This window comes from Bombina bombina, chromosome 4 (assembly GCF_027579735.1).
Source record: "Bombina bombina isolate aBomBom1 chromosome 4, aBomBom1.pri, whole genome shotgun sequence".
Taxonomy (NCBI): domain Eukaryota; kingdom Metazoa; phylum Chordata; class Amphibia; order Anura; family Bombinatoridae; genus Bombina; species Bombina bombina.
Window position 1 is genome coordinate 119,480,434 of NC_069502.1, and position 27,570 is coordinate 119,508,003.

The 27,570-nt window shown below is 36.4% G+C and overlaps 1 protein-coding gene across 1 annotated transcript in view; it reads left to right on the top strand.

The window, feature by feature from the left end:
- The window catches only part of ADGRF2 (adhesion G protein-coupled receptor F2), a 96,432-nt gene that overhangs the window by 54,839 nt on the left and 14,023 nt on the right, over positions 1 to 27,570 (top strand). Inside the window, exons 4-8 of the mRNA XM_053711151.1 lie at positions 3,207 to 3,227; positions 3,311 to 3,325; positions 4,589 to 4,621; positions 9,285 to 9,317; positions 27,375 to 27,407. Of these exons, the coding sequence (XP_053567126.1) occupies positions 3,207 to 3,227; positions 3,311 to 3,325; positions 4,589 to 4,621; positions 9,285 to 9,317; positions 27,375 to 27,407 (135 nt within the window). The remainder of the gene's footprint in view (positions 1 to 3,206; positions 3,228 to 3,310; positions 3,326 to 4,588; positions 4,622 to 9,284; positions 9,318 to 27,374; positions 27,408 to 27,570) is intronic.

The following is a 27,570-nucleotide window of genomic DNA, read 5'->3' on the forward strand; positions in this document are numbered from 1 at the left end:
ATTTAATTTATTTATTGATAGTGTAGTGTTAGGTTTAATTGTAACTTAGGTTAGGATTTATTTTACAGGTAATTTTGTAATTATTTTAACTATTTTAGCTATTAGTTCTACCTGGTTAAAATAAATACAAAGTTACCTGTAAAATAAATATAAATCCTAAAATAGCTATAATATAATTATAATATATTATATAATATAATATAATATAATTATAATTTATATTGTAGCTATATTAGGATTTATTTTACAGGTAAGTATTTAGCTTTAAATAGGAATAATTTATTTAATAAGAGTTAATTTATTTTGTTAGATTTAAATTATATTTAATTTAGGGGGGGTGTTAGTGTTAGGGTTAGACTTAGCTTTAGGGGTTAATACATTTATTAGAATAGCGGTGAGCTCCAGTCGGCAGATTAGGGGTTAATGTTTGAAGTTTGGTGTCGGTGACGTTAGGGAGGGCAGATTAGGGGTTAATACTATTTATTATAGGGTTATTGAGGTGGGAGTGAGGCGGATTAGGGGTTAATAACTTTATTATAATAGCGGTGCGGTCCGCTCGGCAGATTAGGGGTTAATAAGTGTAGGCAGGTGGAGGCGACGTTGTGGGGGGCAGATTAGGGGTTAATAAATATAATATAGGGGTCGGCGGTGTTAGGGGCAGCAGATTAGGGGTACATAGGGATAATGTAAGTAGCGGCGGTTTACGGAGCGGCAGATTAGGGGTTAATAATAAAATGCAAAGGTCAGCGATAGCGGGGGCGGCAGATTAGAGGTTAATAAGTGTAAGGTTAGGGGTGTTTAGACTCGGGGTACATGTTAGAGTGTTAGGTGCAGACGTAGGAAGTGTTTCCCCATAGCAAACAATGGGGCTGCGTTAGGAGCTGAACGCGGCTTTTTTGCAGGTGTTAGGTTTTATTTCAGCTCAAACAGCCCCATTGTTTTCTATGGGGGAATCGTGCACGAGCACGTTTTTGAAGCTGGCCGCGTCCGTAAGCACCGATGGTATCGAGAGTTGAAGTTGCGGTAAATATGCTCTACGCTCCTTTCTTGGAGCCTAACGCAGCCATTCTGTGAACTCTAAATACCAGCGGTATTTAAAAGGTGCGGCCAGAAAAAAGCCAGCTTAGCTAACGCACCCCTTTGGCCGCAAAACTCTAAATCTAGGCGTTAGTTAATAATAGAAATATTATTTAGATTTATTTAATTAATATTTAAGTTAGGGGGGTGTTAGGGTTAGTGTTAGACTTCGGTTTAGGGGTTAATAATTTTATTACAGTGGCGACGGTGTAGGGGGGCAGGATAGGGGTTAATAAATTTAATATAGGTTGCGGCGGGTTCAGGGAGCGGCGGTTTAGGGGTTAAACTAGTTATTTGCGGCGAGGTGCGGGATCAGCAGGATAGGGGTTAATAACTTTATTATAGAGGGCGACGGTATAGGGGGGGCAGGATAGGGGTTACTAGGTATAATGTAGGTGGCAGCGGTGTCTGGGAGCGGCGGTTTAGGGGTTAATACATTTATCAGAGTTGCGGTGGGGTCTAGGAGCGGCGGTTTAGGGGTTAGTAACTTTATTTAGTTGCGGGGGGCTCCGGGGGCGCCGGTATAGGGGGTAGAACAGTGTAGTTTAGTGTGAGTGCTTAGTGACAGGCTAGCAAGAAAGCTGTCAAACAGCCGAAGAGCAGCGAGATCGGACGAGTGATAACTCTCACAGTCCGCTGCTCATCGGCCCGCGGCTTTTTGACAGCTTTACTTGATAACTTAGGCGAATTTTTTCAGGTCCGCGGCGGCGATGTGAGGCGAGCTTAGGCGGGCGTATTGGGCCAGCGAAGGCAGGAAAGTTGACACGTTGATAACTACCCCCCATTGTGTCTTGAATTTCTATTACCTACTAGTATGCATATTCTGTTAAATTTATTGCCTTAAGTATTAACCTCCTGCGCTGCACTAGGTTCTCTGTCGTGTCTCACGGAATCAGAGTGATGCTCCCATTGGAGCCGATGGAATCACACTCTTGTGAGCGCAAATCTTCCCTGCAATGCGAATTCGAGTTTGCGTTTGCATTGCGCTGAACCTGTAACACCAGCGAACATTTGCATCCACCGGTATTACTGAGTGGAGCGCAAATATTGCACTTGCAAAGGTGCAATTTTGTGCTCCACTCGTAATCTGGCCCGCTGATGGTAACGTCTGAAGTTCAGAACTCTCAAACAAGATTATGATTCACCCCACTGTGTTCTATTTAATGAGTGCATTTTTATTTAAACACTGTCTGAGTCTGGGGACGCTTTTAATTAAAGGTGCTGGTCTAGATTACAAGTGGAACAGAATAAATAGCACAGGATGCATTATCTTGCACTCAGTTTATCTGGTATTACATTAATGGTTAATGGTATAGTTTTGTGAAGGGTAACTTTTGGAAGGGGCACAGTGTCCCAATTTTGTTAAGGTTGCATTTTGTGAAGATCACATTATTGTAAAGATTTTATTTTTTTTATGGAAGGGGCACAATTTTGCAAAGGGCAGATTATTGTGAAGGTTTTATTTTTTGGAAGGGTATATTGTCAATTTCTCACATGGAATAGCCTTCATTTCTCAGAACAAGACAAGTTTCAGAAGAATGTTCTTTGTTTCTGGCCATCTTGAGCCAGTAATCAAACCCACAATTGCTGATTTTCCAAATACTCAACAGTCCAGTCTATTCTAGTCTAATGAAGGCTAATTTGCTTATTTAATCAGCACAACAGTTTTCTGCTGTGCTAACATAACTGCAAGAGGGTTTTCTTCCTGATCAATTAGCCTTTCTAAATGATAAACTTGTATTAAGAAACACAACATGTAATTGGAACACAGGACAGATGATTGTTGGTAAAGGGCCTCTGTACACCTTTGTAGATATTCTATTAAAAATCAGCCGTTTCCAGCTACAATAGTCATTTACAACAATAAAGTCTACACTGTATTTCTATATATATAGAATTATAAACTAGTATGTATATAAATATATGGAATTATAAACTAGTCCTCTACTCGACTAGTTTAAAAAAGCTCCCCTAGCCAGTCTCATACTAAAACAAGCAAACGGAGGATCTTTCTGGATACAAATTCAATTCAAAATAGAACTAATCTACAGGTTTATAATGACAAGTATAACTGTCACAACCAGTCTTTACACATTACATTAATGTAATTGTTTTCTTTCCACTTCTAGGATTTTCTAAGGACAAGGATGGTAAGTTAAGTTTATAGCAATGCTACGCAGAAAATGGTTTAGTCTATACTTGCTTATTATTTCTATTGGTTTTGTATTAATAGCAATCCTGTGTGGAGGTGAGAGAAAATACGTAAGATACTTTAAAACATAAAGGAGAATTTTTTTTAACATTATTTTTAAAGTTCTTATTTGACTGTGTACTAAACTAATATGGATGTATCTGTACTTTGCAAACAGATATGTAGTGTATACCCCTTAAAGTGATGGTAAATGATTGCTCAATGAAATCAGATTTGAAATAAAAAAATAATATTAGTTTATTTCATCAAACACTTTTGCATTCCAAAGTTTTTTTTTTCCTTTTCTTACTGCTGCTATTCTAATGATCGCTCCGGCAGCCCAAACATTTACATTTTTTATTTTATTTTTTGGGCTGGTTTTCCGTCAGCCAATCAAATATCTGGCATTTTGGCATGTTTCCTAGAAAAAAAAAATCAATATTCTTCTGTACAAGCGTTCCAAATGCTGCATTGCAATTGCTCAGAAGGTCTGTTTAGAGATTCTCGGCTTTGGATGTAAGCCATGAATCGCGTGAATCATTGTTTACATTTTAGCCCCACGATTTCAATAGAGCATGCGCGGACTACGTAATACACGTAAGCATGTTGTCATGAATAATTAAACAGCGGGTGAGACAGAAATCAAGATCGCATTTCCAGAATAAGGAAGTTGGATGGGGGCGGAGCGTGTCAATGATGGTGAATTTTATAAAGTAAGTGGATAACTATATAATGAACAATTAGATTTAAAAAATAATATAGCGACTAAAGCTTACTTAGTATGTGAATTAATAATTGACAGGATTTGGATTGAAAAAATTTACCATCACTTTAAGATGTACAGCTATAAAGTTACAATTTGTCTCTAGAGAATCTTTACATCTTTAGAGAAACCTTTAATGGAATTGTAGCACTGATGGATCTTTACAGTAAATTTCTCTGTAACAGATCTTTCTTATCCATCCTAGAAAGTGAGAAGCAAAAAGGAAAAAGCACTAGGGATATAGAGATTAGAGGGACATTAAAAACAATAAAGAGAAAGAAGGAAGAGCAGCCTTAAGGGCTCTATTTATTAAGCAGTGGAAGTTGCTTTGAAGCCCTTGCTAATTGGAGCCTAGTTAAGAAGCAGTGGTTGCAGAAACTCACTTGTTCAGGGTAAAAGACAAAATAAGTACAGAGTTAGAAAGCATTAAAAAGTGAAAAGGGAGTACGGAGAGAAACATAAAGCTTTAGAAAAGGAAGAGAGGGAAGCAAAGGAATACAAAGAAAGTGGGGTAGACAGGGAGTTTCAATAGTTACATTTTTGTTTCTTAATTTTAGGTCTTATCGAATGAAGTAAATGATACAACACTGGTAAGATATCTTTTTATGTACACATGTATAGACATATACATATATATAAATAAAAAGAGAGAAGCGCTCAACCTGGGAACGGACAATAGCATAATAGTTTGTTCTATAGCTTGTTACCACCCAAGAAGTAGCCTCTTTTTGCTCAACATGTGCCTTTCACAGAGAAGGACCTTCCTGAAGCATATCAGTCTGATCCTTACTTAACAGTACAGTCCAGCCCCGAAATACCAAGCAATCCCTCTCTGAGAAAGGGAAACGGCAAAACCCCAGATGTACGTTTCGGCCTAGTGTGGGCCTCGTTAGTGAGGTGCAGCCATATCCCTCTAGGCATACTGAGCAACAGGTCCATGTCTGGATTCCCGCATCACACTTAGGGAGACTTCCCTAAGTGTCATAATTTGCATAAATAAAAAGAGAGAAGCACTCAACCTGGGAACGAACAATAGCATAATAGCTTGTTCTGTGGCTAGTTACCACCCAAGAAGCAGCCTCTTTTTGCTCAACATGTGCCTTTCACAGAAAAGAACTTTCCTGAAGCATATCAGTCTGATTCTGACTTAATAGTACAGTCCAGCCCCGAAATACCAGGCAATCCCTCTTTGAACAAGGGAAACGGCAAAACCCCAGATGGACATTTCAGCCTAGGGTGGGCCTCGTCAGTGAGGTGTAGCCATATCCCTCTAGGCATACTAAGCAACGGGTCCATGTCTGGATTCCCGCATCACACTTAGGGAGACTTCCCTAAGTGTCATAATTTGCATAAATAAAAAGAGAGAAGCACTCAACCTGGGAACGAACAATAGCATAATAGCTTGTTCTGTGGCTAGTTACCAACCAAGAAGCAGCCTCTTTATGCTCAACATGTGCCTTTCACAGAGAAGAACTTTCCTGAAGCATATCAGTCTGATTCTGACTTAATAGTACAGTCCAGCCCCGAAATACCAGGCAATCCCTCTCTGAACAAGGGAAACGGCAAAACCCCAGACGTACGTTTCGGCCTAGTGTGGGCCTCGTCAGTGAGGGGCAGCCATATCCCTCTAGGCATACTGAGCAATGGGTCCACGTCTGGATTCCCGCATCACACTTAGGGAGACTTCCCTAAGTGTCATAATTTGCATAAATAAAAAGAGAGAAGCGCTCAACCTGGGAACGAACAATAGCATAATAGCTTGTTCTATGGCTAGTTACTACCCAAGAAGCAGCCTCTTTATGCTCAACATGTGCCTTTCACAGAGAAGAACTTTCCTGAAGCATGTCAGTCTGATCATGACTCAACAGTACAGTCCAGCCCCAAAATACCAGGCAATCCCTCTCTGAACAAGGGAAATGGCAAAACCCCAGACGTACGTTTCGGCCTAGTGTAGGCCTCGTTAGTGAGGTGTAGTCATATCCCTCTAGGCATACTAAGCAACGGGTCCACATCTGGATTCCCGCATCACACTTAGGGAGACTTACCTTAGTGTCATAATTTGCATAAATAAAAAGAGAGAAGCGCTCAACCTGGAAACGAACAATAGCATAATAGCTTGTTCTATGGCTAGTTACCCCCAATAAGCAGCCTCTTTTTGCTTAACATGTGCCTTTCACAGAGAAGAACCTTCCTGAAGCATATCAGTCTGATCCTGACTTAACAGTACAGTCCAGCCCCGAAATACCAAGCAATCCCTCTCTCAACAAGGGAAACAGCAAAACCCCAGACGTACGTTTCAGCCTAGAGTGGGCCTCATCAGTGAGGTGTAGCCATATCCCTCTAGGCATACTGAGCAACGGGTACAGTCCAGCCCGAAATACCAGGCAATCCCTCTCTGAACAAGGGAAGTCTCCCTAAGTGTGATGCGGGAATCCAGACGTGGACCCGTTGCACAGTGTGCCTAGAGGTATATGGCTGCACCTCACTGACGAGGCCCACAATAGGCCAAAACGTACGTCTGGGGTTTTGCTGTTTCTCTCGTTCAGAGAGGGATTACCTGTTAGTTCGGGGCTGGACTGCACTGTGAAGTCAGGATCAGACTAATATGCTTCAGGAAAGTTTTTCTCTGTGAAAGGCACATGTTGAACAAAAAGAGGCTGCTTCTTGGGTGGTAACTAGCCATAGAACAAGCTATTATGCTATTGTTCGTTCCCAGGTTGAGAGCTTCTCTCTTTTTATTTATATATTTATATATATATATATATATATATATATATATATACTGTATATATACATACGGTATATATATATATATATATATATATATATATATATATATATATATATATATACGTTGATTGCAGTAGCCATGTTAGTCCAGAGATTTAGATATCAAAATAACAAGAGTATTGCATTGAGCAATGATACTTTTTTTATTGGACTAACTATACATTTATAAGTTGACAAGCTTTCGGAAGAGTTCCTTCCTTTATCAAGTCTGAAGCAATACTGACCAATTCAATGGAATTTACAGATTATATCTTAAAACACAGAATAGCTAAGAAGACAGAAAGTGCAGGGAGAGGAGGAGGTGTCGTAAAAATCATGAGGGGGGCTTAGGTAACAGGCAGACAGTGTCCAGTGTAGGAGAACAGACAGGGGAAATATATAGCTATACATAGAGCATATACTGACATAAAGTTATATATCAACATTGAATCAATATCTATAAAGATGTGAAATTGTATATACAGGGGGAGTACAAAAGTAAAAAAAAAAAAAAAAAAACGACAAAAGTGTGGACATAGGCTTACCTGTGTACCTATGTATAAAGAATGTGGAATATACAATGTAATTGACTAAATGAAAGTATATTACAAAAATTTTTTTTCTGGATTCTTAACACATTATCAAAAATTTTTTGTAATATACTTTCATTTAGTCAATTACATTGTATATTCCACATTCTTTATACATAGGTACACAGGTAAGCCTATGTCCACACTTTTGTCGTTTTTTTTTTTTTTTTTTTTTACTTTTGTACTCCCCCTGTATATACAATTTCACATCTTTATAGATATTGATTCAATGTTGATATATAACTTTATGTCAGTATATGCTCTATGTATAGCTATATATTTCCCCTGTCTGTTCTCCTACACTGGACACTGTCTGCCTGTTACCTAAGCCCCCCTCATGATTTTTACGACACCTCCTCCTCTCCCTGCACTTTCTGTCTTCTTAGCTATTCTGTGTTTTAAGATATAATCTGTAAATTCCATTGAATTGGTCAGTATTGCTTCAGACTTGATAAAGGAAGGAACTCTTCCGAAAGCTTGTCAACTTATAAATGTATAGTTAGTCCAATAAAAAAAGTATCATTGCTCAATGCAATACTCTTGTTATTTTGATATCTATATATATATATATATATATATATATATATATATATATATATATATATATATATATATATATATATATATAACCTGTGTATATATATATATATATATATATATATATATATATATATATATATATATATAATTGCATTGGAGCCCTTTGCAGTCAAGTAGATGAAAACATGAAAATTAAATGTATGCAATAGTCATATTTAACTATGTATTTACTGTAAATATTTCACATTCCAATGTTCTTCACATAGGGGAATATGTTCTATGTATTTATAAATATATATTCCTATATATAGCTGTATATATCTATACCTATATATAATTATATATATATATATATATAGGTTTAGCTATATATTGTAACAAAATACCATCAGATATAAGTAGAAGTATGTATTTATGAATAAATAGAACATATTTTTATGTGCAGAACATTGGAATGTGAAATATTCATATTTTCATGTCGGGTTAGTGCACTTGAGAATATGCGATCAAGTTAGCGCACAAGTAGGGTGTTCGTTTTTTCTCCCCAAATTTTTTTCCTCCATTGTCTTCTATGGTGGAATACGTTAATGTGTGCACAATATTCTAACTTCGTCTTTTTAAGAGCATGCAAAAAGCGCCCTTCTAGCACAGTTAGTGCTCGAGTGGGAGCGCTAATTAGCACTCCATTTGCAATCTAGCCCTAAATGGGCATATCCTTGAGAACTATAAATGATGGTTTTAATGAGCAAAAAGTGAAATTTTAAATACAATTAGATTTAAAAAATAAAATAGCGACCAAAGCTTGCTTAATATGTGAATTAATTGATAGGATTTAGATTGAAAAAAATTTACCATCACTTTAAGATGTACAGCTATAAAGGTACAATTTGTCTTTAAAGAATCTTTACATCTTTAGAGAAACCTTTAAAGGAATTGTAGCACTGATGCATCTTTACAGTAAATTTCTCTGTAACAGATCTTTCTTATCCATCCTAGAAAGTGAGAAGGAAAAAGCACTAGGGATATAGAGGTTAGAGGGACATTAAAAACAATAAAGAGAAAGAAGGAAGAGCAGCCTTAAGGGCTCTATTTATCAAGCAGTGGAAGCTGCTTTGAAGCCCTTGCTAATTGGAGTCTTGTTAAGAAGCAGTGGTTGCAGAGTTTAAACACCCCAAACTCACTTGTTCAGGGTTATTGACAAAATAAGTACAGAGTTAGAAAGAGAACTCAGTGAAAAGGGAGTAGGTAGAGAAACATAAAGCTTTAGAAAAGGAAGAGAGGGAAGCAAAGGAATAAAAAGAAAGTGGGGTAGACAGGGAGTTTCAATAGTTACATTTTTGTTTCTTAATTTTAGGTCCTATCAAATGAAGTAAATGATACAACACTGGTAAGATATCTTTATGTACACACACATACACACACACACATATATATATATATATATATATATATATATATATATATATATATATAATTGCATTGGAGCACTTTGCAGTCAAGTAGATGAAAACATGAAAATCAAATGTATGCAATGGTCCTATTTAATAAAGGTTTTAACTATGTATTTACTGTAAATATTTCACATTCCAATGTTCTTCACATAGGGGAATATGTTCTATGTATTTATAAATATATATTCCTATATATAGCTGTATATATCTATACCTATATATAATCATCTATATATATATATATAGGTATAGATATATATTGTAACAAAATACCATTAGATATAAGTAGAAATATGTATTTATGATTAAATAGAACATATTACTGTAGCACAAGTAGGGTGTTAGTTTTTTTCCCCAAATTTTTTTTCCTCCATTGTCTTCTATGGGGGAATACGTTAATGTGTGCGCAATATTCTAACTTCATCTTTTTACGAGCATGCAAAAAGCGGCCTTCTAGCACAGTTAGGGCGCGATCCGATATAGATCGCAGTTTGCGGCGCAAGCGAGGGAACCGGCGTCGCCCGCAGTTTCAGCTCGCAACTCGAGCTATCCCATATAGGTCGCCGTCAGATGCTAACGTGCCGTAAGTCTGACAAACCAGCGATGTCCAGAAATCTGCGCAAGTACAAATTTCTGGCATCGCCAGTGACTTGCGCCACGTTAGAATCTGCCGGCGCCTATAAAACCTGACTAAAGTCTAAAACACCCGCACTGTCTAACACGCCTCCCTAACATAGCCCGCACTGTCTAACCCTCTATCCGCTATCCCCCCTCACTAGCCTAACAATAAAAAAGCTATTAACCCCTAAACAGCCGCTCCCGTACCCCGCCGCAACCTAATAAAGTTATTAACCCCTAAACCGCCGCTCCCGTACCCCGCCGCCAGCTATATTATATCTATAACCCCCTAAAGTGAGCCCCTAACACCGCCGCCATCTATATTAAAATTATTAACCCCTAATCTAATCCCCCTATACCGCCGCCAGCTATATTAATATTATTAACCCCTAATGTAAGCCCCTTACACCGCCGCCATCTCTATTAAAATGATTAACCCCTAATTTAATCTACCTACCCCGCCGCCAGCTATATTATCTATATTAACCCTAAGTATATTATAGTTAATATAGTTATTACATTATATATATTAACTATATTAACCCTAATTATATTAGGGTTAATATAGTTACTATAGTATTTATATTAACTATATTAACTCTATCTAACCCTAACACCCCTAACTAAATTTATATTAAATTAATCTAATTCATATTATAAACTAAAATATTCCTATTTAAATCTAAATACTTACCTATAAAATAAACCCTAAGATAGCTACAATATAATTAATAATTACATTGTAGCTATGTTAGGGTTAATATTTATTTTACAGGTAAATTGTTAATTATTTTAACTAGGTATAATAGATATTAAATAGTTATTAACTATTTAATATCTACCTAGTTAAAATAATTACCCAATTACCTGTAAAATAAATCCTAACCTAAGTTATAAATACACCTACACTATCAATAAATTTAATAAACTACAAACATCTATCTAAAAATACAATTAAATTAACTAAACTAAATTACAAAAAAAAAAAAAACACTAAATTACAAAAAATAAAAAAAAGATTACAAGATTTTTAAGCTAATTACACCTATTCTAAGCCCACTAATAAAATAATAAACCCCCAAAATAAAAAAAATTCCCTGCCCTATTCTAAATTAAACAAATTTCAAAGCTCTTTACCTTACCAGCCCTTAAAAGGGCCTTTTGTGGGGCATGCCCCAAAGAATTCAGCTCTTTTGCATACAACAAATACAATCCCCCCCCCCATTACAACCCACCACCCACATACCCCTATTCTAAAACCACCCAAACCCCCCTTAAAAAAGCCTAACACTACCCCCCTGAAGATCTCCCTACCTTGTCTTCACCACACCGGGCCGAACTCCTGATCCGATCCGGGCGATGTCTTCCTCCAAGCGGCAAAGAAGAATTCTTCCTCCGGCGATGTCTTCCTCCAAGCGGCAAAGAAGAATTCTTCCTCCGGCGACGTCTTCCTCCAAGCGGCAGCAAAGTCTTCATTCTTCCGGCGGCATCTTCAATCTTCTTTCTTCGCTCCGCCGCCGCGGAGCATCCATCCCGGCCGACTGCTGTACTACGAATGAGGTACCTTTAAATGACGTCATCCAAGATGGCGTCCGCCGAATTCCGATTGGCTGATAGGATTCTATCAGCCAATCGGAATTAAGTTAGAATTTATTTTTTGTAATTTAGTGTTTGTTTTTTTTTGTAATTTAGTTTAGTTAATTTAATTGTATTTTTAGATAGATGTTTGTAGTTTATTAAATTTATTGATAGTGTAGGTGTATTTGTAACTTAGGTTAGGATTTATTTTACAGGTAATTGGGTAATTATTTTAAATAGGTAGATATTAAATAGTTAATAACTATTTAATATCTATTATACCTAGTTAAAATAATTAACAATTTACCTGTAAAATAAATATTAACCCTAACATAGCTACAATGTAATTATTAATTATATTGTAGCTATCTTAGGGTTTATTTTTTAGGTAAGTATTTAGATTTAAATAGGAATATTTTAGTTTATAAATGAATTAGATTAATATAATATAAATTTAGTTAGGGGTGTTAGGGTTAGATAGAGTTAATATAGTTAATATAAATACTATAGTAACTATATTAACTATATTAACCCTAATATAATTAGGGTTAATATAGTTAATATATATAATGTAATAACTATATTAACTATAATATACTTAGGGTTAATATAGATAACATAGCTGGCGGCGGGGTAGGTAGATCAAATTAGGGGTTAATAATTTTTATATAGGTGGCGGCGGTGTAAGGGGTCAGATTACGGGATAGATAAGGTAGATGACAGCGGTGTAAGGGGTTCTAATTAGGGGATAGATAAGGTAGATGGCGGCGGTTTTAGGGGCTCACAGTAGGGGGTTAGTTTATGTAGATGGCGGCGGGGTCCGGGAGCGGCGGTTTAGGGGTTAATAACTTTATTAGGGATTTCGGGGGGGGGGGGGATCGCGGTTGACAGGTAGATAGACATTGCGCATGCGTTAGGTGTTAGGTTTATTTTAGAAGATCGCGGTTGACAGGGAGATAGACATTGCGCATGCGTTAGGTGTTAGGTTTATTTTAGCAGCCAGTTTAGGGAGTTACGGGGCTCCAATAGTCAGCGTAAGGCTTCTTACGGCTGCTTTTTGTGGCGAGGTGAAAATGGAGTAAGTTTTCTCCATTTTCGCCACGTAAGTCCTTACGCTGCATATTGGATACCAAACTGCGCTGGTTTGGTATACCTGCCTATGGCCCAAAAAACTATGGGCGACGGCAGAAATATACGCGCGTAACTTCTAGGTTACGCCGTATATAGGATACCAAATCAGCGTAAATATTGGCGTCGCCGGCTTTTGCGGGCAACGCTTTATATCGGATCGACCCCTTAGTGCATGAGTGGGAGCGCTAATTAGCACTCCATTCGCAATCTAGCCCTAAATGGGCATATCCTTGAGAACTATAAATGGTTTTAATGAGCAAAAACTGAAATTTTAAATACAAAAATACTGTAAACAGGAAGTAACAATTTCCCATACATTTAATATTCTGAAGTAAGAATAACAAGTAGTTTGGAACTCAGTATTGCAAAGTGTCCCTTTAAGGAAAGGAAGAGAGAGAAGCAGAAAAATTACAGAGAGATTGGGGAAGAAAGGGAATTTTTAGGGGCAATACTTACTTTTTTATTTTTTTATTTTATTTTAGGACCTATCAAATGAAAACTATGATACAACACTGGTAAGATATAAGCTGCTTATTTTACTCAGCACTATACTACAATGTATGTGTCTCTACTTTGCATACAGAAATGTAGGGTACACCCCTTAACAAGATGCACAGCTATCAAGGTCAATTTGCCTTTAGAGAATCCCATGAAGGATTTGTAGAACTGGTGGGTTGTTTAGCTTTAGATAATCCATCCCAGAAAGTGAGAAGGAAATAGGTGAAAGCACTAAGGGTATACGGGTTAGAGAGAGATTAAAATTAAAAAGATACAAAAAAAGAGGAAGAAGACATTGAGGCAGAAGTTGTTATAGAGGGAGCTTGGTGAAAAAGAGGATGTGGAGAAACATAAAGGTTAAAGGAACATTATACTATGAAATGTTCTCCCCTTTAATGAAAAAAAAATCAATATTCTTCTGCTCAAGCGTTCAAAATGCTGCATTGCGCTTGTGCAGAAGGTCTGTTTAGAGATTCTCAGCTTTGGATATAAACAATGAATCGCGTGAATCATTGTTTACATTTTAGCCCCATGATTTCAATAGAGCATGCGCGGACTACGTCATACACGTAAGCATGTTGTCATGAATAATTAAACAGCGGATGAGACAGAAATCAAGATCGCACTTCCAGAATATGGAAGATGTATGGGGGCAGAGCGTGTCAATGATGGTGAATTTTATAAAGTAAGTGGATAACTATATAATGAACAATTAGATTTAAAAAAATAAAATAGCGACAAAAGCTTGCTTAGAATGTGAATTAATTGACAGCATTTGGATTGAAAAAATTTACCATCAATTTAAGATGTACAGCTATAAAGGTACAATTTGTCTTTAAAGAATCTTTACATCTTTAGAGAAACCTTTAAAGGAATTGTAGAACTGATGGATCTTTACAGTAAATTTCTCTGTAACAGATCTGTCTTATCCATCCTAGAAAGTGAGAAGGAAAAAGGAAAAAGCACTAGGGATATAGAGATTAGAGGGACATTAAAATCAAAAAAGAGAAAGAAGGAAGGAAGAGCAGCCTTAAGGGCTCTATTTGTCAAGCAGTGGAAGCTGCTTTGAAGCCCTTGATAATTGGAGCCTAGTGAAGAAGCAGTGGTTGCAGAGTTTAAACACCCCAAACTCACTTGTTCAGGGTTATTGACAAAATAAGTCCAGAGTTAGAAAGAGAACTCAGTGAAAAGGTAATAGGTAGAGAAACATAGCTTTAGAAAAGGAAGAGAGGGAAGCAAAGGAATAAAAAGAAAGTGGGGTAGACAGGGAGTTTCAATAGTTACATTTTTGTCTCTTAATTTTAGGTCCTATCAAATGAAGTAAATGATACAACACTTGTAAGATATCTTTTTATGTACACATATATATATATATATATATATATATATATATATATATATATATATATATATATATATATATATATATATATATATTTGCATTGGAGCCATTTGCAGTCAAGTAGATGAAAACAAAATTCCCTGCCCTATTCTAAATTAAACAAATTTCAAAGCTCTTTACCTTACCAGCCCTTAAAAGGGCCTTTTGTGGGGCATGCCCCAAAGAATTCAGCTCTTTTGCATACAACAAATACAATCCCCCCCCCATTACAACCCACCACCCACATACCCCTATTCTAAAACCACCCAAACCCCCCTTAAAAAAGCCTAACACTACCCCCCTGAAGATCTCCCTACCTTGTCTTCACCACACCGGGCCGAACTCCTGATCCGATCCGGGCGATGTCTTCCTCCAAGCGGCAAAGAAGAATTCTTCCTCCGGCGATGTCTTCCTCCAAGCGGCAAAGAAGAATTCTTCCTCCGGCGACGTCTTCCTCCAAGCGGCAGCAAAGTCTTCATTCTTCCGGCGGCATCTTCAATCTTCTTTCTTCGCTCCGCTGCCGCGGAGCATCCATCCCGGCCGACTGCTGTACTACGAATGAGGTACCTTTAAATGACGTCATCCAAGATGGCGTCCGCCGAATTCCGATTGGCTGATAGGATTCTATCAGCCAATCGGAATTAAGTTAGAAAAATCTGATTGGCTGATTGAATCAGCCAATCAGATTCAAGTTCAATCCGATTGGCTGATCCAATCAGCCAATCAGATTGAGCTCGCATTCTATTGGCTGTTCCGATCAGCCAATAGAATGCAAGCTCAATCTGATTGGCTGATTGGATCAGCCAATCGGATTGAACTTGAATCTGATTGGCTGATTCAATCAGCCAATCAGATTTTTCTAACTTAATTCCGATTGGCTGATAGAATCCTATCAGCCAATCGGAATTCGGCGGACGCCATCTTGGATGACGTCATTTAAAGGTACCTCATTCGTAGTACAGTCGTCGGCCTGGATGGATGCTCCGCGGCGGCGGAGCGAAGAAAGAAGATTGAAGATGCCGCCGGAAGAATGAAGACTTTGCTGCCGCTTGGAGGAAGACGTCGCCGGAGGAAGAATTCTTCTTTGCCGCTTGGAGGAAGACATCGCCGGAGGAAGAATTCTTCTTTGCCGCTTGGAGGAAGACATCGCCCGGATCGGATCAGGAGTTCGGCCCGGTGTGGTGAAGACAAGGTAGGGAGATCTTCAGGGGGGTAGTGTTAGGCTTTTTTAAGGGGGGTTTGGGTGGTTTTAGAATAGGGGTATGTGGGTGGTGGGTTGTAATGGGGGGGGGGGATTGTATTTGTTGTATGCAAAAGAGCTGAATTCTTTGGGGCATGCCCCACAAAAGGCCCTTTTAAGGGCTGGTAAGGTAAAGAGCTTTGAAATTTGTTTAATTTAGAATAGGGCAGGGAATTTTTTTTATTTTGGGGGTTTATTATTTTATTAGTGGGCTTAGAATAGGTGTAATTAGCTTAAAAATCTTGTAATCTTTTTTTTATTTTTTGTAATTTAGTGTTTGTTTTTTTTTGTAATTTAGTTTAGTTAATTTAATTGTATTTTTAGATAGATGTTTGTAGTTTATTAAATTTATTGATAGTGTAGGTGTATTTGTAACTTAGGTTAGGATTTATTTTACAGGTAATTGGGTAATTATTTTAACTAGGTAGATATTAAATAGTTAATAACTATTTAATATCTATTATACCTAGTTAAAATAATTAACAATTTACCTGTAAAATAAATATTAACCCTAACATAGCTACAATGTAATTATTAATTATATTGTAGCTATCTTAGGGTTTATTTTATAGGTAAGTATTTAGATTTAAATAGGAATATTTTAGTTTATAAATGAATTAGATTAATATAATATAAATTTAGTTAGGGGTGTTAGGGTTAGATAGAGTTAATATAGTTAATATAAATACTATAGTAACTATATTAACTATATTAACCCTAATATAATTAGGGTTAATATAGTTAATATATATAATGTAATAACTATATTAACTATAATATACTTAGGGTTAATATAGATAACATAGCTGGCGGCGGGGTAGGTAGATTAAATTAGGGGTTAATAATTTTTATATAGGTGGCGGCGGTGTAAGGGGTCAGATTACGGGATAGATAAGGTAGATGACAGCGGTGTAAGGGGTTCTAATTAGGGGATAGATAAGGTAGATGGCGGCGGTTTTAGGGGCTCACAGTAGGGGGTTAGTTTATGTAGATGGCGGCGGGGTCGGGGAGCGGTGGTTTAGGGGTTAATAACTTTATTAGGGATTTCGGGGGGGGGGGATCGCGGTTGACAGGTAGATAGACATTGCGCATGCGTTAGGTGTTAGGTTTATTTTAGAAGATCGCGGTTGACAGGGAGATAGACATTGCGCATGCGTTAGGTGTTAGGTTTATTTTAGCAGCCAGTTTAGGGAGTTACGGGGCTCCAATAGTCAGCGTAAGGCTTCTTACGGCTGCTTTTTGTGGCGAGGTGAAAATGGAGTAAGTTTTCTCCATTTTCGCCACGTAAGTCCTTACGCTGCATATTGGATACCAAACTGCGCTGGTTTGGTATACCTGCCTATGGCCCAAAAAACTATGGGCGACGGCAGAAATATACGCGCGTAACTTCTAGGTTACGCCGTATATAGGATACCAAATCAGCGTAAATATTGGCGTCGCCGGCTTTTGTGGGCAACGCTTTATATCGGATCGACCCCTTAGTGCATGAGTGGGAGCGCTAATTAGCACTCCATTCGCAATCTAGCCCTAAATGGGCATATCCTTGAGAACTATAAATGGTTTTAATGAGCAAAAACTGAAATTTTAAATACAAAAATACTGTAAACAGGAAGTAACAATTTCCCATACATTTAATATTCTGAAGTAAGAATAACAAGTAGTTTGGAACTCAGTATTGCAAAGTGTCCCTTTAAGGAAAGGAAGAGAGAGAAGCAGAAAAATTACAGAGAGATTGGGGAAGAAAGGGAATTTTTAGGGGCAATACTTACTTTTTTATTTTTTTATTTTATTTTAGGACCTATCAAATGAAAACTATGATACAACACTGGTAAGATATAAGCTGCTTATTTTACTCAGCACTATACTACAATGTATGTGTCTCTACTTTGCATACAGAAATGTAGGGTACACCCCTTAACAAGATGCACAGCTATCAAGGTCAATTTGCCTTTAGAGAATCCCATGAAGGATTTGTAGAACTGGTGGGTTGTTTAGCTTTAGATAATCCATCCCAGAAAGTGAGAAGGAAATAGGTGAAAGCACTAAGGGTATACGGGTTAGAGAGAGATTAAAATTAAAAAGATACAAAAAAAGAGGAAGAAGACATTGAGGCAGAAGTTGTTATAGAGGGAGCTTGGTGAAAAAGAGGATGTGGAGAAACATAAAGGTTAAAGGAACATTATACTATGAAATGTTCTCCCCTTTAATGAAAAAAAAATCAATATTCTTCTGCTCAAGCGTTCAAAATGCTGCATTGCGCTTGTGCAGAAGGTCTGTTTAGAGATTCTCAGCTTTGGATATAAACAATGAATCGCGTGAATCATTGTTTACATTTTAGCCCCATGATTTCAATAGAGCATGCGCGGACTACGTCATACACGTAAGCATGTTGTCATGAATAATTAAACAGCGGATGAGACAGAAATCAAGATCGCACTTCCAGAATATGGAAGATGGATGGGGGCAGAGCGTGTCAATGATGGTGAATTTTATAAAGTAAGTGGATAACTATATAATGAACAATTAGATTTAAAAAAATAAAATAGCGACAAAAGCTTGCTTAGAATGTGAATTAATTGACAGCATTTGGATTGAAAAAATTTACCATCAATTTAAGATGTACAGCTATAAAGGTACAATTTGTCTTTAAAGAATCTTTACATCTTTAGAGAAACCTTTAAAGGAATTGTAGAACTGATGGATCTTTACAGTAAATTTCTCTGTAACAGATCTGTCTTATCCATCCTAGAAAGTGAGAAGGAAAAAGGAAAAAGCACTAGGGATATAGAGATTAGAGGGACATTAAAATCAAAAAAGAGAAAGAAGGAAGGAAGAGCAGCCTTAAGGGCTCTATTTGTCAAGCAGTGGAAGCTGCTTTGAAGCCCTTGATAATTGGAGCCTAGTGAAGAAGCAGTGGTTGCAGAGTTTAAACACCCCAAACTCACTTGTTCAGGGTTATTGACAAAATAAGTCCAGAGTTAGAAAGAGAACTCAGTGAAAAGGTAATAGGTAGAGAAACATAGCTTTAGAAAAGGAAGAGAGGGAAGCAAAGGAATAAAAAGAAAGTGGGGTAGACAGGGAGTTTCAATAGTTACATTTTTGTCTCTTAATTTTAGGTCCTATCAAATGAAGTAAATGATACAACACTTGTAAGATATCTTTTTATGTACACATATATAGACATATATATATATATATATATATATATATATATATATATATATATATATATATATAATTGCATTGGAGCCATTTGCAGTCAAGTAGATGAAAACATGAAAATCAAATGTATGCAATAGGCCTATTTAATAAAGGTTTTAACTATGTATTTTCTGTAAATATTTCACATTCCAATGTTCTTCACATAGGGGAATATGTTCTATGTATTTATAAATATATATTCCTATATATAGCTGTATATATCTATACCTATATATAATCATAGATATATATATATATATATATATATATATATAAATAGGTATAGATATATATTGTAACAAAATACCATCAGATATAAGTAGAAATATGTATTTATGATTAAATAGAACATATTCTTATGTGCAGAACATTGGAATGTGAAATATTCATATTTTCATGTCGGGTTAGTGCACTTGAGAATATGCGATCGTGTTTGCGCACAAGTAGGGTGTTAGTTTTTTCCCCCCAAATTCTTTTCCTCCATTGTCTTCTATGGGGGAATATGTTAATGTGTGCGCAATATTCTAACTTCATCTTTTTACGAGCATGCAAAAAGCACCCTTCTAGCGCAGTTAGTGCGTGAGTGGGAGCGCTAATTAGCACTCCATTCATAATCTAGTCCTAAATGGGCATATCCTTGAGAACTATAAATGATGGTTTTAATGAGCAAAAACTGAAATTTTAAATACAAAAATACTATAAACAGGAAGTAACAATTTCCCATAATTTAATATTCTGAAGTAAGAATAACAAGTAGTTTGGAACTCAGTATTGCAAAGTGTCCCTTTAAGGAAAGGAAGAGAGAGAAGCAGACAAATTACAGAGAGATTGGGGAAGAAAGGGAATTTTTAGGGGCAATACTTACTTTTTTATTTTATTTTAGGACCTATCAAATGAAAACTATGATACTACACTGGTAAGATATCTGTTTAAGCTGCTTATTTTACTCAGCACTATACTACAATGTATGTGTCTCTACTTTGCATACAGAAATGTAGGGTACACCCCTTAACAAGATGCACAGCTATCAAGGTCAATTTGCCTTTAGAAAATCCCATGAAGGATTTGTACACTGGTGGGTCATTTAGCTTTAGATAATCCATCCCAGAAAGTGAGAAGGAAATAGGAGAAAGCACTAAGGGTATATGGGTTAGAGAGAGATTAAGATAAAAAAAGATACAAAAAAAGAGGAAGAAGAGATTGAGGCAGAAGATGTTATAGAGGGAGCTTGGTGAAAAAGAGGATGTGGAGAAACATAAAGGTTATAGGGTCATTGTACTGTAAAATGTTCTCCCCTTTAATGTGTTTCTAATAAACAATGTTACCTGCTTGAGTGTATTACATTGTTTACAAATAATTACATTAACTTCCTAGTGTCAGTGATAAAGAGAGAGATATTTTTGTTTGTTAAATAGCTGGTTGTGCTCATTGAACTCCTCCTCCCTTAATTAACATTTCAATACCTAACTATTAGACTCTGTGTACAACACAATATAACGCGAGAATGTCTGCTCTTTCTGCAGGGTCTTCCCATTTAAATGGGCATATCCTTGAGAACAATAAATGACGGTTTAATGTGCAAAAATAGAAATCACAAATACATAAACAAACACAAAGTAACAATTTCTCATAAATGTATTATTGTGATGTAAGAATAAGAGAGATACAGGGATACAGAGAGTGAGAGAGAGGGAGAGAGAGATACAGAGAGAGTTGGAAAGACAGGATTGTTTAGGGGCATTATTTATTTATTATTATATATTTTTTATTGTAGGACCTATCAAATGAAGACTATGATAAAGCACTTGTAAGATATCTCTTTAAGCTGCTTATTTTACTAAGCAATATACTATAATGTATGTGTCTCTACTTTTTGGGGCATATTTATCAAGCTCCTTGGGTTGATTTCTGTCCGCTACCTCAGAGCAGGCGGACAGTTTATGGAGCAGCGGTCTAAAGACAGTGATGTGGGAGGCCAGAGGTTTAGGGGTTATTAACTTTATTTAGTGGTGGCGATGACGGGGAGCGGCGGAATAGGGGTTAATATCTTTATTATAGTGTGGGCAATTTTGGGGTGTGGGGGAATAGGGGTTAATAACATTATGTAGGTGTCGGCGAAGTCAGGGGCAGCAGATTAGGGGGTTTAGACGTGGGGTTTATGTTAGGGTGTTAGGTTTAAACATAACTTTTTTTTCCCCATATACATCAATAAGGTTGCGTTACGGAGCTTTTCATTCCTTAATCGCAGGTGTTACGTTTTTTTCTAACACTTTCTCCCCATTGATGTCTATGGGGAAAGCGTGCACGAGCTTGTCAAAGCAGAACTTGTATTTTGTGTGATATGGAGCTTAAAACCACCATATCGCACGCACAAGCCGACTTTTTCAAAACTCGTAATGGCAGCGCTATGGAGGGTGAAATAACGCAGCTTTTGTTGCATTCGTGTTGCACCCTCTATAGCGCAAAACTTGTAATCTAGGTATATGTGAAGAACATTGGGATGTGAAATATACTTTTGCACATCAGGTTTTGCAATTTCAATTTTAGTGCATATGAAAAAAATTAGTAATCTTAAGGCGTGTTATTGAAATATTACATATAAAATAATTTTAAATATTATTAAACAATATTTTACATTATGTTTAATAATTTTGAACAATTTTTTTTTTTTTTGTTAAAATACTTTATATGTATGTAAGCCAGACAGATAGCTCAGCATGCTAAGGCACTGTGGCTGAGCTCTATAGCAACCCAAGGGTTGCAGGTTCGATCCCCGGCGAGGTCCACTCAGCCTTTCATCCTTCCGAGGTCGATAAAATCAGCAGCGCCTTGAGACCCTTACGGGTGATTAGCCGCGCTTTACAAGTACCCAATACAATATGTAATAATGCACCTTAATATTACTATGTTTTCATGTTCGCTAACCCAACCGTGTTAAATCTAAGGGCCAGCTTATAAGGGGAGCACTAAATATTGCTTTCGTGAAAACGATATTTACGCTCCACTGTGTAATACCAGTACACATTAATGTGCGCTGGCATTACAAGTTGACAGCAATGCGAACGCAAACTCACATTCGCATTGCTGGGATGCATTGTGCTCATGAGAGTGTGTTTTTATAGGCTCCAATGGGAGCCTCGTTCTCATGTCGTGAGACACGGCATGAGAACTAGCGCAGCGAAGGGGGTAAGTTGTGCAGCGATGGCAGCAAATTGTAAATATATATGTATATAAGCATAAGAAATGTTTGTGTTTATATGTGTACATATGTCTGAAAATACATATATACATATAAATACATCTGTATACACATATAAACACAGACACACAAATATATATATATATATATATATATATATATATATATATATATATATATATATATATATATATATATATATATATATATAAACACACACACATATGCAGACATGTAAATGTATCTCCATGTTAAAAGCCCTTTTCCTGATTTTTTTTTTCTAAGACCTCATATCTTTGAGCCCTATAAACTTTTTTGTGCAATATTTTTTTAAACATTTTTATTAGTGTTATTATGAGTGTAACTGTACTTTCTATCTAATGTATTTTATAAACATTTTTATTAGATAGTGTTATTATGAGTGTAACTGTACTTTCTAATGTATTTTTTTAAATGTGTTTTGTGACCCATTTTTAGTTTTGCATAACAGTTAACTAGAGCTCTAAGGAAGCGGTATTTATTTGAGCGTAATCCACGATAAACCCTTTTTTTGCTTGTGCATAACTGTGAGTGCTCCACTTGTAATCTGGCCCTAAATGGGCATATACGTGAGAACAGTAAATGATAGTTTTCATGAGCAAAAATCAGATATCTCAAATAAAAGAATAAACATAAAGGAACAATTTCTCATACATTTAATATTATGTAGTAAGAATAACAAGTAATTTGGAACCCAGTACAGTACAGTGTCCTTGTAAGGAAACACAGAGAAAGAGAGAGAAGCAGAGAGATGCAGAGAGAGAGTGAAGAAGACTAGGATTGTTTAGGACAATACTTATTTATTTATTATTTATATATTTTTTTTATTTTTTTTTTATTTTAGGATCTAGCAAATGAATTACATGATACAACACTGGTAAGATATAAGCTGCTTATTTTACTCAGCACTTTACTACAATGTATGTGTCTCTACTTTGCATACAGAAATGTAGGGTACATTCCTTAACAAGATGCACAGCTATCAAGGTCAGTTTGCCTTTAGAGAATCCCATGAAGGATTTGTAGCACTGGTGGGTTATTTTAGAGAATCTCTCCTTAGTAGAGAGCTTTAGATAATCAAGCCCAGAGAGAGGAAAACAGATTAAAGCACTGAGGATATAGGGGGAAGAAGGAGATAAAAAGGGGCTGTCCCTGCGAGTGGTGAGATGTCCCCCCCAAAAAGTAAACGATGATTACAAAATATGACAGACCTAGTGGAGAAATTTCAGCCACACAAATGAAACACCCCTGTTCAGCGTCTTAGTAAAGGGGGAAACTAATTTTACAATAAGGAAAATAGCACACTTTGAATTTTGTATTTTAAATACGAATTTTTTGCATGTGCAGTGTAGTTATTTGACGATTTCTACCATGCAGCTTACATTGTTTCTGTACAATTTCAATACAAATTTAAATTTTTCCATAAAACATGATTTTTGCAGAATAATTTCATTACTTTCATAAAGGCGATTAAACAATAGCATTTATTTCATAAAGGTGGTAAGAGTCCACGTTCCATTACTCCTGGAAATATATTCTCCTGGCCACTAGGAGGAGGCAAAGATTCTGAAACCGCAAGAGTTCTTTATAACTTCTCCCACCAATATGGTAGTTACTCTTATCTTTGCCTCCGATGGAGGAAGGTGAAGAATGAAGATGAGCAAATGATTTCTTTGACTTCTCAGATTAATTTGAGGCCTATTTCTCCTCAGAATACAGGGTTTGTTAGAGGGAAGTTAGTATAGGTTGTGACACATATTTTCTTTCCCATGAGAATTTTAGTCACGGATGTCACAGAGACTTGTCTTTTGCATCTTTCTACAGGGTCTACTGATTACTTCTATATTATGTCCTCTGCTGATATATTTTCAATACTGGACTGTTTTCCTGTTAGTGTTTCTAGCAGTAGAGTGTTATTTGTAGGTAATGTTGTTGTTTTTTTCAAACACTCTATTAACCTTATATTTGGGAAAGATTATATATGTTTATATATGGCCTTGGGACAGATCATTATTATAATACAGCATATTTATTTGAATAGCTCATTGGCATACACTTTATAGAGGGTGCAATGTTTTTTATTTTATATTTGTTGCCCTCTCAGAAACACATTTTCATTTTCCATCAGAACATAAAAACAAGCATCACATAAATATGCCAGGGGGATACCTCAGCTTGCTTATAATAACACATTTAACAATGGTAGTAAACGTTTTCAGATACTTTATCTTCCAAAGTAGGACAGAATCAGAAGTTTCCATAATAAAATGATGATAAATATTCCCCAAAGAAAGAACTGTAAAAGAGAGGAATTAGAACATCCCCCTCCTAAGAAAAAAAATGTGCACCAACTATAAGAAAACGTGCACCAAACAAAGGACCATAAGTAAGGGAAACATTTGCCAAAACAAATGTACAACAGTATGGTTGGAAGATCATTTTTCCAAGGTGTTTCTTGATTCTTCAGACAAATGTACTTTTCTGGGGTATCATATGGATTCAATATCCATGAGATTTTCTCTGGCTGATTAGAGAAGTCTGAAGCTGGTTTTATCCTGCTTAATTCTTTAGTTTCTTCATTTTCCCATAGCTGTTTGTTGTATGGGGTATTTTTTTTTTTTTTTAATGTAGCATCTAATGCTTCTCTGTTTTGTCCATTTTCTATGAGTTCTTTTTTGGGTTTGCATGCTTTGCCTGTGATGCAGGGATCTTTCTCAGCTTTCTCAGGAAGTTTGGTCTGGTTTTCAAAACAGGTCTGTATGTCTTGGTGGCTGAATCATTGGCTCATTATGCATTGAGTTTATTTTGCTCTTTTCTTTAGATTGGGTGATGTCTGGGAGTCTCTGAGAGTACAAGGGTTTTGGGCTCCTCAGGAGATGAGGTTGCCAGTAAATATTCTTGAACTCTTTACTATTTTCATGGCTCTTCATGGCCTTTCAATTAGATTATGGATTTTTGGTGTTTCCCAGAGATTCATCTGATATCCTTTCGGCTAAATTTCCCAGGTGCCTTGTGAGGACAGGGGATCCTCAGGCAGAGTTTGTGGATTCTGCTTGTTTATGTGTTTCTTTGTCTGGTACTTATTCCCAGAGTAGTTTACAGGCAAGAGGTATTTTCAGTCATTCTCTTTGCTCCAGTCTGGCCTCTGAGAGCTGCTTGTGTAGATATGGTTTAGATGATCAGCATTTCTAAGCCTTATTGCATGGGGTTTGAGTGATTGATTTTTTTTGCATAGGGGATTTTCAGAGTCTATGGTTGAGACTCTGTTTCAGGCTCAGAAGCTTGTGTCTAGGAAGCTTTCTTCAAATGTCTGTTAGGCCCTTTTATTCCTTAAAGGGACACTACTATAAATAAGTATATGCACAGATACTGATCTAAAAATCCAGTATAAAACCTTTTAAAAGCATACTTAGAATCTCCCAGTTTAACACTGTTGATGAGGTTAGCCTGGCACACCCAGTGAAAGGGGCTGGAAAAGCAGGAAAAGCAGACACATTTCCTTCCCCCCCTCCCCTGCATATAAATAGACAGATTAAACAAACAGGAGGAAGCAGGAATTTGTAAACTTCATTCTACATCTGATACTTTGGGGCTTGGTTAGGAGTCTGAAAATGAGCACAATGTTTTTAAAATCTAAGCAAAACTATACATTGTTAAAAAAACACACCCATATGGGCTATATAAATGGATCATCTACAAAACATTTATGCAAAGAACAATCTAGTGTACATTGCCTATTTAATGTTTATGGAATGTGGCTTATCCTGCTATTCTTTTAGAACTTGTTTGTGCAGGTTGGATTAAAAGGACAATTGAATGATGTCTTTTGAAAAGACAGTTTTCTGCTCTTTCAGATTTTTCATTTGGAAGATTACTTATCTTTCTGGTTTTTATTCAGCCTTTTGGCCCATATTTAGCTTGTTATGCCAATTTCTCCACCTTGAGATCTGGGATTGGTATTGATGCTTCGCAGGCGCCTCTGTTTGAACCTATGCATAGGGTATTTTTTTTAAGCTTTCTTTTTTGGAAGTTTTTGTTCCTTTTGTATCTCTTGTTGTAGAATATTTTCTGAGCTATCTGTTCTCTCCTTAACTTTTTTCTACTTTTCGATAAGTTTTTTTTTTTAAGGGAAATTATTGTTTCTTCTTTATGTTCTATTTTTAGAATACTTTAGAGAGGTTTCCTCCCGTTTTTGTTTTTGGCAGTGCCTTTTAGTTCTATGTTGTGGCTACTCAAAATTTCAGAAAAACATTAATTTGTTCACTTGGCTGATTTTATTCACGGTCGGAGAGCAAGCGCTTTCTCTTGGTTTTTGCTTAGAGCTTATGATTTTATTGGCATACTTGGAGGTGGGACAGCCTCCATCTTAATAGTTTTTTTCTGCTCATTATACCAGTTCCCTCTTCTCTGGGTTTCTGGGATAAGACTTCTGTTGACCTATTTTGGCTAGGCAGGTCTTTCTTGTTACTTTTTCTTTATTTTCTTCCATTTTTTTTCTTCTTTGGTGTCAGCTTTGGCATAAAGTTCTTCAGGCAGTGCTGTTGGCATTCTTTTTGCCTGATGGCTATTTTATGTGTTCTTTTGATTAAGAAATCTCATAATTATTTGGAGGGTTTGTGGATTTAGCTTCCTAAATCTTGTTTCTTTTCCTTTTCTTTTTTGGCTATGCATCTAACTACCATAAAGGTGGAAGGGGTTATATAGAGCTCTTGGGCTTTGGGAATCTTTGCCTCCTCCTAGTGGTAGGGAGAGTATATTCCCAGAAGTAATAGATTGTAGACTCTTACCACATGAAAGAAATTAATTATGTTTTTTTACCGCATGATTATATTTCAATGAGTCATTTATTCATTTTATAAAATGTTAAAATTATGATTTATATATATGAAGTATTCACATACTTAAAAGCAGGGAACACCCCTTTGAGAGACATACTGTTCACAAGGTCAAAACTGAATTTATAGATTTAAAACAGGGACTTCATAGTACTGGATAGATTTCTTATAGAATATCACAAGCCCAGAGACCTTTAAAGAATTAACCCCAAAGAGAGTGGGTAAAATATTTTTTTAAGGTAATATTTAAAATGTATTTTTTTTTTATTTTAGGACTTATCAGATGAAGAAAATAAAGAAGCACTGGTAAGATATATGTTAATTTAATTTATAATAGGTATAAAAAATGTATTTTAAAATAAAATTATGAGGTTCCAAAAACTGACCTTGGTGACATTGGTATAAATTGATTGAACTAGGCGCATTGTGCTGTGTAATTGTGTGAAATTGAATATAAGATGTTCTCTTT